This window comes from Gobio gobio (genome assembly GCF_949357685.1).
Source record: "Gobio gobio genome assembly, chromosome: 11".
Lineage (NCBI taxonomy): Eukaryota > Metazoa > Chordata > Actinopteri > Cypriniformes > Gobionidae > Gobio > Gobio gobio.
In genome coordinates this window covers 34,393,327-34,409,938 of record NC_137104.1, presented here as the reverse complement: position 1 = coordinate 34,409,938, position 16,612 = coordinate 34,393,327, and the positions used below count along the sequence as shown (strand labels likewise).

The 16,612-nt window shown below is 44.2% G+C and overlaps 1 protein-coding gene across 3 annotated transcripts; it reads left to right on the top strand.

Annotated features, from left to right (window-relative positions):
- Positions 1–529: 529 nt before the first annotated feature.
- On the top strand, positions 530–15,648 carry LOC307133986 (uncharacterized protein). Of its 3 annotated transcripts, XM_079829406.1 has the most exons (5): positions 787–898; positions 971–1,240; positions 13,926–13,967; positions 14,825–15,284; positions 15,342–15,621. In XM_079829406.1, the coding sequence occupies exons 1-4, from the start codon at positions 841–843 to the stop codon at positions 15,025–15,027; spliced, it is 573 nt and encodes a 190-aa protein (XP_079685532.1). In that variant the 5' UTR covers positions 787–840; the 3' UTR covers positions 15,028–15,284; positions 15,342–15,621. The 3 variants fall into 3 exon arrangements, with proteins under 3 accessions (XP_079685531.1, XP_079685532.1, XP_079685533.1); XM_079829405.1 differs by having other exon boundaries at positions 530–898; positions 14,825–15,648; XM_079829407.1 differs by having other exon boundaries at positions 827–898; positions 979–1,240; positions 14,825–15,644.
- Positions 15,649–16,612: the final 964 nt, after the last annotated feature.

The window sequence follows — 16,612 nt, the reverse complement described above, 5'->3', positions numbered from 1 at the left end:
TCATACTCAATTCTAGTCAGAATTTGAGTCTGATACTGCTCCGTTGGGCTGTGATTATGGGGTGTGTTTCAACCGAACCAGGAAAGACCTCAATTGGATAGACCTACAACCAATCAGAGTAACGGAGCGACGCATAACGTTAGTTGTCAAATGTCAACAGAACTCAACTGCACTGTGTTGCGACCCCAATTATGTGATATACAGACCCAGGAATGCGAATTTTAGCAGGCAGCCCTGCCAAAATAACACATATGTTACCCCCCAAATGCCATTTTTGTTGTGGGCGGGGCTAAGTTCGGCTGGCATCCAGGTTAGTGATTACAAGCTCATATTACAATTACATTCAAGTTTCAAAATGTGAGTTTCATGTGCAATTTTTACCTAGGAAACTCATATTTACGAAAATTCCGAGAGCACATTAAGGCAGCATAAATACATGGAGATGATTAACACAAAGACAAAACAGCTGTGATGATCGTTTGTGTCCATGGTGACTGATGAGTGGCGGGAATACGGAACAATGGAACACATGTGATGACTCAAAACCAAAACAAACAGAACATGACTGTGACACTAGGAAGATTATCTTTAAGATTGTCATCATGTTTTATGAACTAATGCTCATCATGTTTAAAGAATTTTGACTAAATCACAAATTGATACTTCAAGGTTATTATAAATGCTTTGCTTCTCTGAGAATAACAGAAAATCACGATGACTGTTCAGAACAACCACATGACCTACAGCACCCTATAAATGTTTCATGGAGTAAGAGTGAAAGAAAAAGAGGAACAGTGTTTCAGAGAGACATTACATCAACCAGATCACATCTATGAGACTATGAGTGTCACTGGTTTACTCCATCTTTCGTTTTATGGATTCATTCTCACAACACATGGTATGTCTGCTTTTTACCATTAATACTGCACTTGTCTTCAATGAGTTGATTTGTAATGCTGTGTTATGTCAGCTCTACAGCACCAGCGAGTTCGACCCAATGGCATGGCTATTCTTCCCTGTGGTGACCTAAAGGTCGGGAAAGTGACCTGGAGCAGAGATATGAAAGGACGTCAAGTGTCCATCCTCAGCACTGATAATGGAGAGATAATCAGACACATGAATAATAACAATCACAGCACATTGCCAGACCTGTCTCTGATTATCTGGTTTGTCTCATTTTGGGATGAAGGCTTGTATTATTGCAATGGGACACCTGTGGCATGTCTAACAGTGAAACCAGGTAAGAAACCATAACCTCAGCATGATGTATACTGAAAACAAACAAAATTTTGAATCTTATATATGGTATATGTTTCACATGTAATATATTAAATGTTGTAGAATAACATGGTAGAATTGGTACCAAAATGTATTTTAAAACATAGCTACTTTGCTAGTACAGTTGTGGTCAGAATTATTGGCACCCCTAGTAAATATGATCAAATATGGCAGTAAAAAATAAATATATCATCAATTGATTCTATAAATCAATGTTAATCCTTTTGATCTTTTTTTTTTTTTTTTAAATCACAAAAATCTAACCTTTCATTGAAGTAAAACAAATGAAAAAATGGGGGGTAAATCATATTATGAAATAAATGCTTTTCTCCAAAAACACGTTGCCCATAATTATTGGCACCCTTTTATGAAATATTTTTTGCAACCTCCTTTTGCCAAGATAACAGCTCAACAAGATAACAGAGTCTTGTTCTATAATACCTGATGAGTTTGGAGAACACTTGACAAGATATCAGAGACCATTCTTCCATACAGAATCTCTCCAGATCCTTCAGATTCCCAGCTCCATGTTGGAGCGTCTTCTCCTCAGTTCAACCCACTAATCTTCTACAGGGTTCATGTCAGGGAACTGGGATGGTCATCACAGAAGCTTGTTGATTTTGATGTTTGTTTTGGATTTTTGTCCTAATGGAAGATCCAACCACGGCCCATTATAAGATTTCTAGCAGAGGCCGTCAGGTTTAGTTTTTTTTATATCTTGGTATTCGCTAGAATCCATGATACCATGTATTTGAACAAGATGTCCTGGACCTCCAGCAAAAAAAAAATAGGGCCACAACATTAAAGATCCAGCAGTATTTTAACCGTGGACATGGGGTACTTTTTATCCCTGTTTGCACCAAACCCATCTGGTGGGTTTGCTGCCAAAAAGTTTTTTTTATAGTTTCATCTGATGACAGAACCAGGTCCCTTTTGAATTTCCAGTCGTGTCTGACAACTGAATATGCTGGAGTTTATTTCTGGATGAGCAAGAAGGATTTTTATTGAACCCCTCCTAAACAACATGTGGTGATGAAGGGGTTGTTTTATTTTTATTTATTTTAAAAAATTTTGAGGCTTTCTGACCCCAAGACTAAACTAATCTCTGCAGTTCTCCATATGTGATCCTTGGAGAGTCTTTGGCCACTCAAACTTTCCTCCTCGCCATGCATTAAGACAATATAGACACACGTCCTCTTCCAGGCAGATTCGTAACATCTTTAGTTGATTGGAACTTCTTAATTATTGGCCTGATGGTGGACATTTCCAATGTTTTAGCTATTTTCCTAAAGCCACTTTCTATTTTGTGAAGCTCAACAATCTCATGCTGCACATCAGAACTATATTTTTCATTGTAATGAATGTTTAAGGGAATTTGGCCTTTATGTTTCCTCATATTTATACTCCTGTGAAACAAGACGTCATAGCTAGACATTTTCATGTTCCTAGTCACCCTGGTGTGCACATTTTTTTTTAATTTATTTAAAAAGTGCACATTTATTTCATAATGTGATTTTGCAACGCGTTTCTGTATTTGGTTGTGTTGTGAGTATTTGCAAAGCGTTTCTGTATTTGGTTGTGTTGTGAACTTTTGCAGCACGTTTCTGTATTTGGTTGTGTTCTGAATATTTGCGGTGCGTTTCTGTATTTGGTCGCGTTGTGAACATTACAGATTTAGTCGACTAAAATCTAATGAATTTTGTTAAATTGTAATGCATCAGTTTAGTATTTCCCTAAACTCATATACTCCTGGACAAAACATCTATTAATCTGTTAATATGAATAGTAAGGTATGAACATGCAATACAGACACAGATTTAACTAAATAAAGTGACATACCATGTCTTTATTTATCTTAAAATGAAATAAAACCACTTCTCATAAAGAACTTTTTTTTTCAATTAATTATGTATGCATTCTTTATAACGACTTGCATACAACATTCTTCATACTTTCAAGCAGACATATTTATTTGTATATATTGTAGCAAATTCACTCAAAGAGGAAATATGAATAATTAATCATAGCTTTTTATGATTAATTATGAATATTTGGATCAGTTAATCTAATTAATTTGATGTAGCTAAATTAATATTACAGTTAATTTATCAGTTCGTCCAAAGAACACAGTATTGATTATTAATTCTAAGAAAAGGGTATTTTTCATGGCCACAGAAAACGTCCGGTTACGTATGTAACCCTCGTTCCCTGAGGAGGGAACGGAGACGTACGTTAGTGACTAACGAATGGGGGTTTCGCTTAGAAGCCAATCATCTTCATCGTATTCAACAGCGCCCAATGGCAGTGCCAATGCCATGGGCATGCGGAATTTGCATGCGTAACTCCGCCCCACCTCGTGGGTATATAAGGAAGTACGCTGCGAACATCGCATTATGTTACTGCTGCAGGAGCCAAGACTGAACTCCGCGTTCCAGGCAGCACAGCTGACGTGGCTAAGGAAACGTACGTCTCCGTTCCCTCCTCAGGGAACGAGGGTTACATACGTAACCGGACGTTCCCTTTCGTTCAGTCACTACGACGTACGTTAGTGACTAACGAATGGGGGAACCTGTAAAACAGCGCCACTCAGCTGTCATCCAGTGCCCTGCGTAAGTGTGAGATCCCGCCACTTAAGGCCCTAGGACTCCCACTTATCACAGGATTACCAAGGTACACTGGGAAGCATATCCCAGTGAGGGAATGCCAAGGTGCCTACCGTAGGGAGGACTTAGAGAATACACATATGACCCGCTGAGGGTTGCATATGGAAGATCTCTAGGGTACCAGCCGAAGGTGGATTTTTAACCCTAGGGGTGGCAGGGACTTGCCAAGGGAAAGACACCTGCTCACTGAGGAGGCTTACGGTGGGAATACTCGTGTGGGGGTCGCCAGAGGGGAACCATGCACACGGAGCACCTGGCCGGACATGAGGGTCTGGGCTCGAAAGGGCAGACTGAACTGATGTCGGCGTCGACAGTGCTGGAGGAGCTCAGGGCTCTCGGGGAGCTCACCTGAGGAAAATATCGCACGTATCCAGTCATGGGAGTGGAATGGCGAGCAAGCGAAGACACCTGAGCCTGGCCCATTACCGGCCACCCGTAGGGGCGAGTACATAGTCGGACACTGGCTCCACTCGGAGATTGTAGAATCTGGCGAATGTGTTGGGTGTCGCCCAGCCTGCAGCTCTGCAGATGTCTGTTAGCGAGGCGCCATGCGCTAGAGCCCAAGAGGAGGCCACACTCCGGGTGGAGTGTGCCCTCACACCAAGGGGACATGGTCGGCCTTGCTGCTGGTATGCCAAAACAATGGTGTCCACTATCCAGTGAGACAGCCTCTGCTTTGAGAGAGCGCTTCCCTTCCGCTCTCCACCATAACAGACAAAGAGCTGGTCTGAGGTCCTGAAACACTGCGTCATGTCTACGTAGGCGCGGAGAGCGCGTACTGGACAGAGCAATGCCAAGGCTGGGTCTGCCTCCTCCAAAGGCAGCGCTTGCAGGTTCACCACCTGATCTCGGAACGGAGTGGTAGGAACCTTGGGCACATATCCGAGCCGGGGTCTCAGGATCACGTGAGAGTTAGCCGGCCCGAACTCAAGGCACGCTTCGTCAACCGAAAATGCTTGCAGGTCCCCGACCCTCTTAAGCGAGGCCAATGCGGTCAGCAGAGCCGTCTTCATAGACAAGAGCTTAATCTCGGCCGACCGCAAAGGCTCAAGGGAGGCCTCTACAGAGCACTTAAGACTACTGAGAGGTCCCAAGAGGGAACGAGAGGAGAGCGAGGAAGATTCAGTCTCCTCGCCCCCCTCAGGAACCTGATGATCAGGTCGTGCTGCTACTTACCTTATTGTCTCCCAGGAGATCGTGGTAGGCAGATATTGCGGCCACGTACACTTAAGGGTGGAAGGAGACAGCCTTCGTCCCACCCCCTCCTGGAGAAACGAAGCACAGACCCGATCGGGCATTTCCAGGGGTCTTCCTGGCGGGAAGAGCACCATGTGACGAAGAGGTCCCACTTCAACGCATAGAGGTGTCGTGTAGACTCTGCCCTAGCGGAAGTGATGGTAGCGACCACCGCAGGTGGAGGGCTACTCAAACCAGCCGCGTCCCGTCCAGAAGCCACACGTGGAGCTTCCAGAACGCTGGATGCGGGTGCCAAAAGGTGCCCCGTCTCTGAGGAGTCTCAGAGGAATAGGCCAGGGAGGGGCTGTCGCAAGGAGTAGCAGTTCTGAGAACCAGGTCCGGCCGTGCCAACGGGGCGACCAACATGACCTGCTCCTTGTCCTCCCTGATCTTGCACAGTACCTGTGCGAGAAGGCTCACTGGGGGAAACACATAATAGCGTAGCCCCGACGACCAGCTGTGCGCCAGTGCATCCGTGCCGACCATAGGTCAGGGAATAATACAGGGAGCAATGGGAAGAGTCCTGGGAGGCAACAGGACTACTTGTGCGTCACCGAACCGTTCCCATATCAGCTGGGCCGTCTGGGGATGGAGTCTCCATTCTCCAGGAAGAGGCTGAAGCCGTGAGAGCTCGAGGCTGCACGGTTCAGGACTCCCAGGATGTGGACAGCATGAAGGGACCTCAGATGCTTCTGACTCCATAAAACGAGATGGCGGGCGAGTTGAGACATACGGCGGGAGCGTAGACCGCCCGGCCGTGTCGTCTGTCCTGACTAGTACATGTTGACCCTTCAGCAACGCTCGGAAGCGGTGCAGGGCGAACCGTACTGCCAGCAACTCGAGGCAATTGACATGCAGAAGGCACTGGGGTCCTATCCAGGAGCCCGTGGCTGCTTGTCCATTGCACATGGCACCCCAGCCCGTGGATGATGCATCTGTTGATACAACAAGATGCCTGGAAACTCGTTCTAAGGACACTCGGGTCCGTAGAAAGCTGAGGTTCGACCACGGGGAGAGAGTCTGTAAGCAGGCCCGAGTCACTTGTACCCGGAGCGTGCCAGACCGCCATGCCCATCTCGGGACTCGATCGCGTAGCCCGTGCTGAAGCGGTCTCATATGAAGCAATCCGAGCGGCGTTACCGCGGCTGCAGATGCCATATGCCCCAGGAGCCTCTGAAACAGTTTCAGTGGAACCGCACTCTTGCCCTCGACTTGTCGAAGGGAAGTCAGCAGAGACTGCGCGCGCTCGCTCGAAAGCAGCGCGCACATGGCGACCGAGTCGATCCATACCGAGAAAAGAGATCCTCTGCGCGGGGCAAAGTTTGCTCTTCTCCCAGTTGACCCGAAGGCCCAGACGGGCTAGGTGATGGAGCACCAAATCTCTGTGTCCGCAAACCTGCTCTCGAGAGTGACCCAGTAAGCCAGTCGTCGAGGTAATTCAGGATGCGAACCCCGTGCTGCCGAAGGGGCGCAAGGGCTGCCTCGGCAATCTTCGTAAAGACGCGAGGGGACAGAGATAGCCCGAATGGTAGAACTGCGTACTGATATGCCCGCCCCTCGAAAGCAAACCGTAGGAACGGTCTGTGTCGAGGTAGAATGGAGACATGGAAGTAGGCGTCCTTCAGGTCGATCGCTGCAACCAATCGACTGGACGAACGCTTTCGAAAAGGCGTTTCGCTGTCAACATCTTGAACGGAAACCGGTGGAGGTAACGGTTCAAGACGCGCAGGTCCAGGATCAACCCACCGGTCTTTATGGGTACAATGAAGTACGGGCTGTAACACCCGGAATTCACCTCGGCTGGAGGGACAGGTTCGATCGCACCCTTCGCCAGTAGGGTGGCAACCTCCGCTCGCATGACGGGGGCATTAGCCCCGATCATAGTGGAACGGACTCCCCGAAAGCGGGGAGGAACCTGCGCGAACTGAATCGCGTAGCCGCACCTGACTGTCTTCGCGACCCAGCGGGACAGCCCTGGAATCTGAAGCCAGGCTCCCAGGAACTGCACCAGCGGGGTCAATCGGACTACAGGTGTACCCGGAGTGGGGCAGCGATGCAGCGTTACCGACCCGGACAAGGGAGGCTGTTGGGCGTCCCGGTGTGGGGGTGCGGTTAACGGCTGCGTCCTGACAGAGGAGACCAGGGAAGGACGCGCGTTCCACTGGGGTCTGCTCTGCCAGGAGGCTGGCGACAGAGAGGGATGCGAGTGGCGGGACCCGTGGGTGGCGCGCACTGTCATCACCGGTCTCTGGGTTCTCAGAGACAGGAACATGAGTTCTTCCCAAGCGCTGCTAGCCCGGGGGCCAGCAGCGGAAGGATTTTCCCCCGGCCCTCCACCGGGGGAAGGAGAGGCCCTGCTACCATCCCCTGGGAAGAACTGGAACCCATCTCTGAGTTGTCCACTTCCAGCGTGGCGTTTAACCAGGCTGGGGAGCGGACTAGGCGTCATCCTCAACCACCTCCACGGCGCGGCCCGGGTGAAGGCTGCTGCTGGGGCCGGGCGGGAGGAGGGAGGGCACCCTCGGCGGCGAGCGGACTGAGGCGACTGAGCCGGCGGCTGGTGCAGCAGCTGGCCGCCGGGGCAGTACGTGTTACAGCCTCAGTCTGCTCTGGGGCGGCCGAGAACTGTTGGGCGCAGTTCCCAGCCGCGCCGCCGAAGAGGCCAGCCTGGGATATGGGTGAGTTGAGGGGGCGGGCCCACTCAACGTCCTCCAAATCACCAGGTAAGGCCAGGTGTTCTCCCGGACCACAGCTGTGGACATCTCCCGACCCAGGGAGCGTGTGGCCACCTTCACCGCCCGGGGGCGGGATCAGTCGCGGCACGCAGCTCAATGAAGAGCCCTGGGTCGGCTCCACCCTTGTGCATGTGCAACGGGGCGGCGGCCTGCCCGTAGCTCTGCAGGACCACGCCACCGAAGTAGACGAGCCCACAGGCTTTGGGAGGGTGCTTAGGACAGCCACACCACGCCACGTCAAGCCCTCTGTGGACACCGTAGTGCGCAACAGAGAGTTCAACAGTGGGGGTGAGGGGGCCCCAGTGTACCCTAGGCCGCGGCCCCATCAAGGGCAGAGAAGGTGGAGGAGGCCACCAAACGATCGCGGGAAGCACGGGGACTTCCAGGACCGCGTGATCTCCTCATGCACCTCGGGAGCGAAAGGCATTGGGGGCGGGGCCCAACAGCTGTCGGGTGCCGTCCCCAAAAAACCAATCGCGCAACCACGAGCACTCGCGACTGGGCGGAGTTCCACACCAGCGCGAGACTCGCGGCTGCCCGAGATAACATGGCTGTCAACCTTAGGTCGGATCAGGCAGCGCTGACACACCCGGAGGCGGAGCACAACTCCTAATCGTCATCCCCAAAGGACTCCAGCCCACCTTGGGATGCGGCGATCGACATCTCACTGCTATCTGGAGCGTGAACGAAACGAACGAGGCGTCAGAGACGGGCCGCTGTTTCAGTCCAACACTCGCGGGTTTAAGCAATGTGCAAGAGGGGGCGTGGCCCGAGGAATGATCGTCGGGGTTCTTAATACCACGGCACCGCACTCAGGTCACCCTGGCCACCAGCCAAAGTACCGCCTCACTCGGAGACGGTAGATTGGGGTGTGGCAGAGGGGACTCTCTCTCCTCACGGAGATCACTGAGTCTCGACCGCAACATCGCGATGGTCACGTTCCCGCAGTGGGAACATGACGCATCCACAAACACTGCCCGAACGTGCTGAAGCCCAAACACATCGAGCAGTGAATGTGCCCATAGACAGCAACGGAGATCGATCGCACCCGGAAGTGCACGGGCGAACCGTCTTGAAAAAGACGTGCCACGCGCAAGCTCTTTTTGTGAGAGGAAAGCTCTGCAGAGTGCCGAAGCGCCCAGGGAAACACACACACAGCTGTTGCAGATCACTGCACAGATCAGCAGGCAGGCAGCATGAGATCGCTGGAACGCGCCGTAACACCAACACCCTGGAGAACCGCTGGTCTCTCGAAGACTGAAGAGAAGACTTCAGAATTCAGGCTTGTAGGAGTGAAGAGATCCTCTTGGCTCCAAAGCAGAAACATAATGCGATGTTCGCAGCGTACTTCCTTATATACCCACGAGGTGGGGCGGAGTTACGCATGCAAATTCCGCATGCCCATGGCATTGGCACTGCCATTGGGCGCTGTTGAATACGATGAAGATGATTGGCTTCTAAGCGAAACCCCCATTCGTTAGTCACTAACGTACGTCGTAGTGACTGAACGAAAGGGAAATGATTATTTCCTAGCAGGAAGTGCTTGGAGTGTGTAACAAGACCATAAATCATTAAATTGAGGATGTTGCAAGCAGAGAATCAGAATCAAATATGCATTGCGTGCAAGTTTTATTAAAGGGATAGTTCACCCAAAATGAAAATTAGCCCGTAATTTACTCACCCCCAAGTTAGGTGTATATTACATTCTTCTTTCAGACGAATAAAATCAGAGTTATATTACAAAAGTCCTGGCTAATCCAAGCATTAGAATTTGATTCATAGTTGCTCTGTTTTTGAAGTCCATAAAAAGTGAATTTTTCCGTCAAATAACGGCTCCGGGGTGTTAATAAAGGCCTTCTGAAGCGAATTGACGCGTTTGTGTAAGAAAAATATTCATATTTAAAACTTTATAATGTAAACTTTCGACCGACCGCCTTCCATGGAAAAGTGTTGAACGTTGAAAGTGAAACTAAAGATGCGTACGTGACGTCATGACAAACGTACCTAGTCGCGCTAGTCTTTCGATCGGCAGGGGAACTTTCAACAATTTTTCCATAAATTGAACAGGGAAGGCGGTCGGTCGAAAGTTTACTTGATAAAGTTTTAAAAATGGATATTTTTATTACACAAACACATCGATTCGCTTCAGAAGGCCTTTAATAACGCCCCAGAGCTGCGTGGAGCATGTTATTTGATGGACAAATGCACTTTTTATGGACTTCAAAAACAGAGCAACTATGAATCAAATTCTAATGCTTGGATTAGCCTGGACTTTTGTAATATAACTCTGATTTTATTTGTTTGAAAGAAGAATGTCATATACACCTAAGATGACTTGAGGGTGAGTAAATAATGGGCTAATTTTCATTTTTGGGTGAACTATCCCTTTAAGTAAATCACGAACACAACTAATGCATACACACAATCACACATACATGGGTAAGATGGAAAGTGACAGAATGAAACCGGAAAATGGAAATTAAGCTATAGAAAAGAGTCATTACCCAAGAAAAGAACCATCAGCTTGTTATTTTCAAAGCACCTCATTAAGAGGATTTTAAGATTTGTAAAATTCCTGATTTGATGGTTCTGTGAGTCGATGATGTTGAAGTTGCAATTGATTTATTCTGCATTGACTGAAGAAGATATGATGAACTTGCATGGTTAGTTCGACTCTGCCATAGACGAGCAAGTTCCACATGACTTGAGGTGTTGGGCCTGCGAGCCTGCGGCCGTGTGGTCACACCGGGTTTCCAGTCCCACACACGCACAGCAACCAGGAGAAGTGGGATCTGTGTGGCCTTTTAACCTCTGAAGATGGCTTCTCCTTCTAGGGGTCAGTGAGCCAATCGTACTTAGGCTTTCGGAGGGACAGTTTTACAAACCTTTGTCTCAAGCAGATCGTTTGCATATGTAACTAGATTGGTTGCTGATGAAGAAACTATTAAAGATTCTTGTAATACTAATATGTTACACAGGTATCGACATATCTTATACACAATCATTCACATCATCAAAGTACAACTCCGTAGACACCAAACAAGGTATAGCTGAGGTTACATTAACTGCTGGTTCTATCTTAAAACATGCATAAAAACAAAATGCCATACGAGAGACACTACACAAGACAGTAATAATCAAACACACAATGTTCTGGGATGCATGTTCATAGATCAATTTGTCTTTAAATTAATGCAAGAAATTCTGTTTTAAGGGCTTTGGCTATGATTCGTCTCAGTCGTTACATAATTTATAAATAAAATATAGAATAATCCTTATTAAAGGGATAGTTCACCCAAAAATGAAAATTCTGTCATCATTTACTCACCCTCAAGTTGTTCCAAACCTTTTTGTTCTGCTGAACACAAAAGAAGATATTTTGAAGAATGTTTGTAATTAAGCAGATAGAGCAACCATTGACTACCATAGTAGGGAAAAAATCTGATTTGTTACAAACATTCTTCAAAATATATTTTTTTGTGTTCAGCAGAAGAAAGAAACTCATACAGGTATGGAACAACTTGAGGGAGAGAAAAGGATGACAGAATTTTCATTTTTGGGTGAACTATCCCTTTAACATCGTGCTTTCCTGTAGCTCAAACAGTAGAGTGTGGCGCTAGCAATGCCAAGGTCATGGGTTCAATTCCCAGGGAAAGCAAGAACTGACAAAATATAAAAAAATGTGTTCCTTGAATGCATTGTAAGTTGCTTTGGATAAAAGCGTCTGCCAAATGCATAAATGTAAAATGTAACACTAGAACCGCCAGGGGTCGCTGTATACCTAAAACCGCCAGCGGGTAAAATTTACCCATACAGATGATTACTGTTTTGAAACGGCTAAAAAACTTAATATATCACTGTATTATGCCACTGTCTTCACAAAGTAATGTATAGAGTCATGAAATTATTATTTTTAGTCATCAACTATGTTTTTGTCCTGTTGTTTTGTGTTTGTGGTGAATAGGCTAAATCAGCCTGCAATGACAATGAGAATTTGAGGGAAATAAATACATATTTGAGTGGTGTTATATTATAATAAAATGTCATTAATCTCATATTAAGATAACCCATGTTATTTAAATGACTAAAATACCCTAAATAGACAATAAAGAACGATTATAATAATCCACTGGCATGTGCAACGACAAATCTAAGCGCACAGTTTCACCTAATTAATTATTAATTTGTATAGCCTAGTTATATCATTTATAATTTGAATAAGAGAACAACACCAATATTGCTGTAATCATGAAAAAAAAATTATTCATTACATTATACAGGGAGTGCAGAATTATTAGGCACGTTGATTTTCTGATCATATTTTTTTTCCAGGCACATTTGACCAATTCCAAACCACAGTAATCCTAATAACTACTATTGATTTAGTATTTAATAATGTATAAGTGATATATAATTGTTCATGAAGGCTGGAAATGAAAAACACCTTATATTCAGGTGTGCAGAATTATTAGGCATGTTTTCTTTTACAGATAAATTGAGCCAAAAAAGAGATTTAACTCAGACTGAAAAGTCAAAAAGTATTAAATGCCCATGAGAAGGATGCAATACTAATGCAATACTAGACATTGCAGTTAAGGCATGACCATTGGACAGTGAAATGCTCGTTGGGTCAGCAGGATCTGACAAAATCAGGTGGTGAAGAAAAGACACCTGTTAACTGCAAAAGAATTAAGAATTAAGGTGAAGAATTAAGGGTGAAACCATCAGGAACCCTTTAGTCTCCAGCGCCACCATTTTCCAAAGCTGCAACCTACCTGGAGTCTCCAGAAGTGCAAGGTGTCAGGATCTCAGAGACTTCAGTTAGGTAAAGAATCCTAAAAAATAAGAATTCATCTTCCAGAATCTGGCAGTACGTTTTGGGAGTTCATTTTTAGTCCATCTCTGCAAAACGGACTTCAGGATGGACTAAAATGAACTCCCAAAACGTACTGCCAGATTCTGGAAGATGAATTCTTCAAACAGTGGTACTAGAGGATGTGGTGCTGGTCCTTCAAGAGTCACTCTCAACCTATAAAACCTATAAAGCCTATTAAAAAGCAGGCTTCATGTATTTTACAACACTTCAGCTTATGATTCTTATTTAGTGGGGGTCATTTTTTAGGATTCTTTACCTAACTGAAGTTTGTCTGTTAGTCATAAATTTGACTGGCGCTGATAGGTATAAATGCCCTGTTTTTAAATCTGGTTTTATCTAAACAATTTTTAACAACAGGGGATTGTAGATAACACATTTTTTGTAAAAGTCAGTGACTGGGAGACTTTATGTTTAATCTTTTATGTACATTTGAAAAACAGCCATGGGTAAATTTTACCCCGTGGCAGTTCTAGTGTTAAAGCTATGAAACGTATTCAGTCAAGAGCATTGCGTGAATTTCTCTTTTTCTTTTATTGTTTGATTAACATTAATGACAGCCAGAAGCAGGTTTATTAGGCTGCGGTCACTTTAAGGACGATTGCACGGATCCAATATATGGACACATCCAAAACTGTTTATGTTCACTTAAGACATAACCGACTGTGTTTACGCGAATACTTGCCAAAATGGACAATTTGACATCATTTTGTTTGACATAATTCTTAGTGACCGCAAAGGATCCATCTGTTGTATCATTGCACAGGAAACAAAGGACGCATTTGGAGGCCGCATTTGAAGGAGCCCTCAAATGGGGACAGCCTTCATTGTGCCGCTGTGACGCAATTGGATGCAGCTTTTATCTATCACGCAACACATCAGTTTTAACTGGATCAGGGTTCCCAGGTTTGCGTAACAAAACCTGCTCAATTAACCCACGGACTAAAAAAACACCTTGTTTTCGAATCACCTTGTTTTCAAATCACCTCGTTTTCAAATCGCCTCGTTTTCGTCAGTGAAAAAATTACATTGACAAAAATTATGATGACAATTATTTCACTGAGATTATGAATTAATCGATGAGAACAGAATTTTACTTTGTTGCATTTAATACTTATGTTATTTGTATTATTTATACAGCTGATGAACAGAACATTGAAGATCTGACTGAATGTCTCAAAGGTCAGTAAGCAATAAAGGCTATCACTCTTAAATTTGAACTGCTGCTTAACTCATTTCAAATTTTTCCATGAAATCAAAGCAAATGCTCCACAGCTGTTGTGTTTTGTGTGTCTGTTTGTTTTGATGGAATTCAGGACTATCCGGACTCCAGAGCATCATTAATGTGTTAATTTATATTTTCACCGCCTCATTATGAACGTTTGCACTGTGATAAAATAAATGAGGATATATGAATCTAAAAGGGTTACTGAAAAATAATATTACTCAACTGTCTCAAATGAAAACCTGCTTTTTAAATGGAAAGTTGTGCCTTCCTGGGACCAGAGTCACCACATATTCTTCTTGTTATTATGTTTTTATTGTCTATTTTAAAAATGTTATAAATACATATTACCATATTTTGTGCTTCTTATGAATGATCTTTTTAAGAATACTCTTTTGTTCAAAGCACCTAAAAAAAAAGCAAGGTAAGATAAGATGTTGAATTTATTGAGTTGTTTTAAACTTTAGGCATTAAACATTATAATGCTAGCTATATGTAAGAGATTACTATTGTGATATTTGACTGATGGAAATACTACGGGTTATTAAGAAGAAGAAATCATCCAATCTCCTCACCCTCCCTGATATCTTTTTTTCTTCTCAAGGCTAAAATGTTCCCAGAAAGAAATTTCTCCAATGATGTTGTTAAACAAATCATCTCACATACTTCTTAAGAATTTTTCAAGAAATGTATTTAGGAGCATTCTTATGTAAAATTTCAGTTTGATTCACTGATGAAAAAAGTCAAGTTGTCATTGTAGGCCGGAATATCTCCTATGTTGTGAAGTACATTTAAATTGTTTGTTCATCTTCAGGTGCTGTCCATGTGAATGTGGTGGAGCAAGTGTTGATGTTCGGTAGTGTTGGACTGGCGGCTCTGATGTTTCTCTTTGCTACAGCAGCAGCAGTGCAAGCTTTATACTCTTCTAACAATGTAAAGCAAAGAGCTCACACTACAGACCACGTTCAGACACTGGAGACTGATCCGTATTACATTAACCTGAGAGAACAGCAATGAAGACCTTAATAATTTAAGGTCTTCTAGAAAGATTTTGACAATTAAATTAGCTTACTTTCTGCTAAGAAAAAAGCATCACTGTTACTATTGTTCATATTTAGTGTTAGATATTTGAATAAACCCCTAATGATATTAAACTTCCACACCATTTGTGCTATGGACATGAATGATACCTTCACTCTAAAAAATGCTGGGTTAAAAATAACCCAAGTTGGGTTGAAAATGGACTAACCCAGCAATTGGGTTGTTTAAACCCAGTGGTTGGGTTAAATGTTTGCTTAAAACAACCCAATCGCTGGGTTAAAACAACCCAGTTGTGGGTTAGTCCATTTTCAACCCAACTTGGGTTATTTTTAACCCAGCATTTTTTAGAGTGTTGGTTCATGCAGCTTGTTGAGGAGAGTACTATTATTTTAAGTGATCAGACTAACATTTTTCACCCGCTGAACAAGAAAGTGGGAAATGTGCAATAAAATGCCACAGACTACATTCAAGGACCCATCCATCTAGAAAACCAGAATATCATGCTTTCATAAGTGAGATGATGTGCAATTGTCTGTTGTCAACTGACTGTTTCAACATATATCTGTGATGAAATAAAAAATGCAGAAATGATTCAGGATTTCCCCTTGTATCATGCTATATGTCACAAGACAACTGAGTGGAAAATAAGAAGCATTGCAAAAGCACATTGTTCATTTCAATGTTTATTTCGAACACAAACTTTTTGCTGTGTGGGGGGGGGGTTACTTTTTTATTTAAACCATATCACACAAGTAAGAGTACTGCTGTACTTAATATTCTACAATCCGTGGTCTTGTACTGATATTCAGACCAACAGCATGGATGCAAGAGGGAAATTGTTTTTATTCTATAAACAAGAAGTTAACATTGAGTACTTTCTGACACTTTGTGGCATCTTCACTCTTGGTTGCTTCCTCTCGGTTACATAATTTGTCAGCAAGAACTCAGGTTTCACTATCATGCTGATGACATGCTGAAAGTTGTATAGCTCCAGACTCACTGTCTTCTCCCCAGTCCCCACAAACTTTTTAAATGCATGTATGAATTAAATCAAATGACCAGTAATATTCTCAAGCGAAACAAGGAATACTATTTCTCACTCTGATTTGTCAGTTGACATGGATGGCTACCTGATCAGACCCTGTTCTATATTCCGTAACTGCTTTAATATCTCTTCTTTTACTAAATTAGCTTTTTTTCCCCCATATCTAAAATGTTGAAATAGACTGTGCCACATCCTCAAAATTATGTTTTGATGGTTCCTCAGTGATTTTTTTTTAAAACTTCATATCACTGAGGTCATCTGACTCATCTGTGCACCATTAGAAAGTGAAGCCTGGTGTCACTGCTATAACATTATGAAACTCACTCTCACAATTTCTGTGACCTCACCATGAGAAATTCATATCTTTTTTCAAACTATAATACTTTGTCTCTCATTGCTTGTCTCTTGTTGTGCCTGGGCTTCTGTTTTCTGCTCCCCCTGATGTGTGTCTCATGTTTCTGGATCTGCACAGTTTGTAAAATGGGATTAATATATATTATATAGCCTAGAAATCTA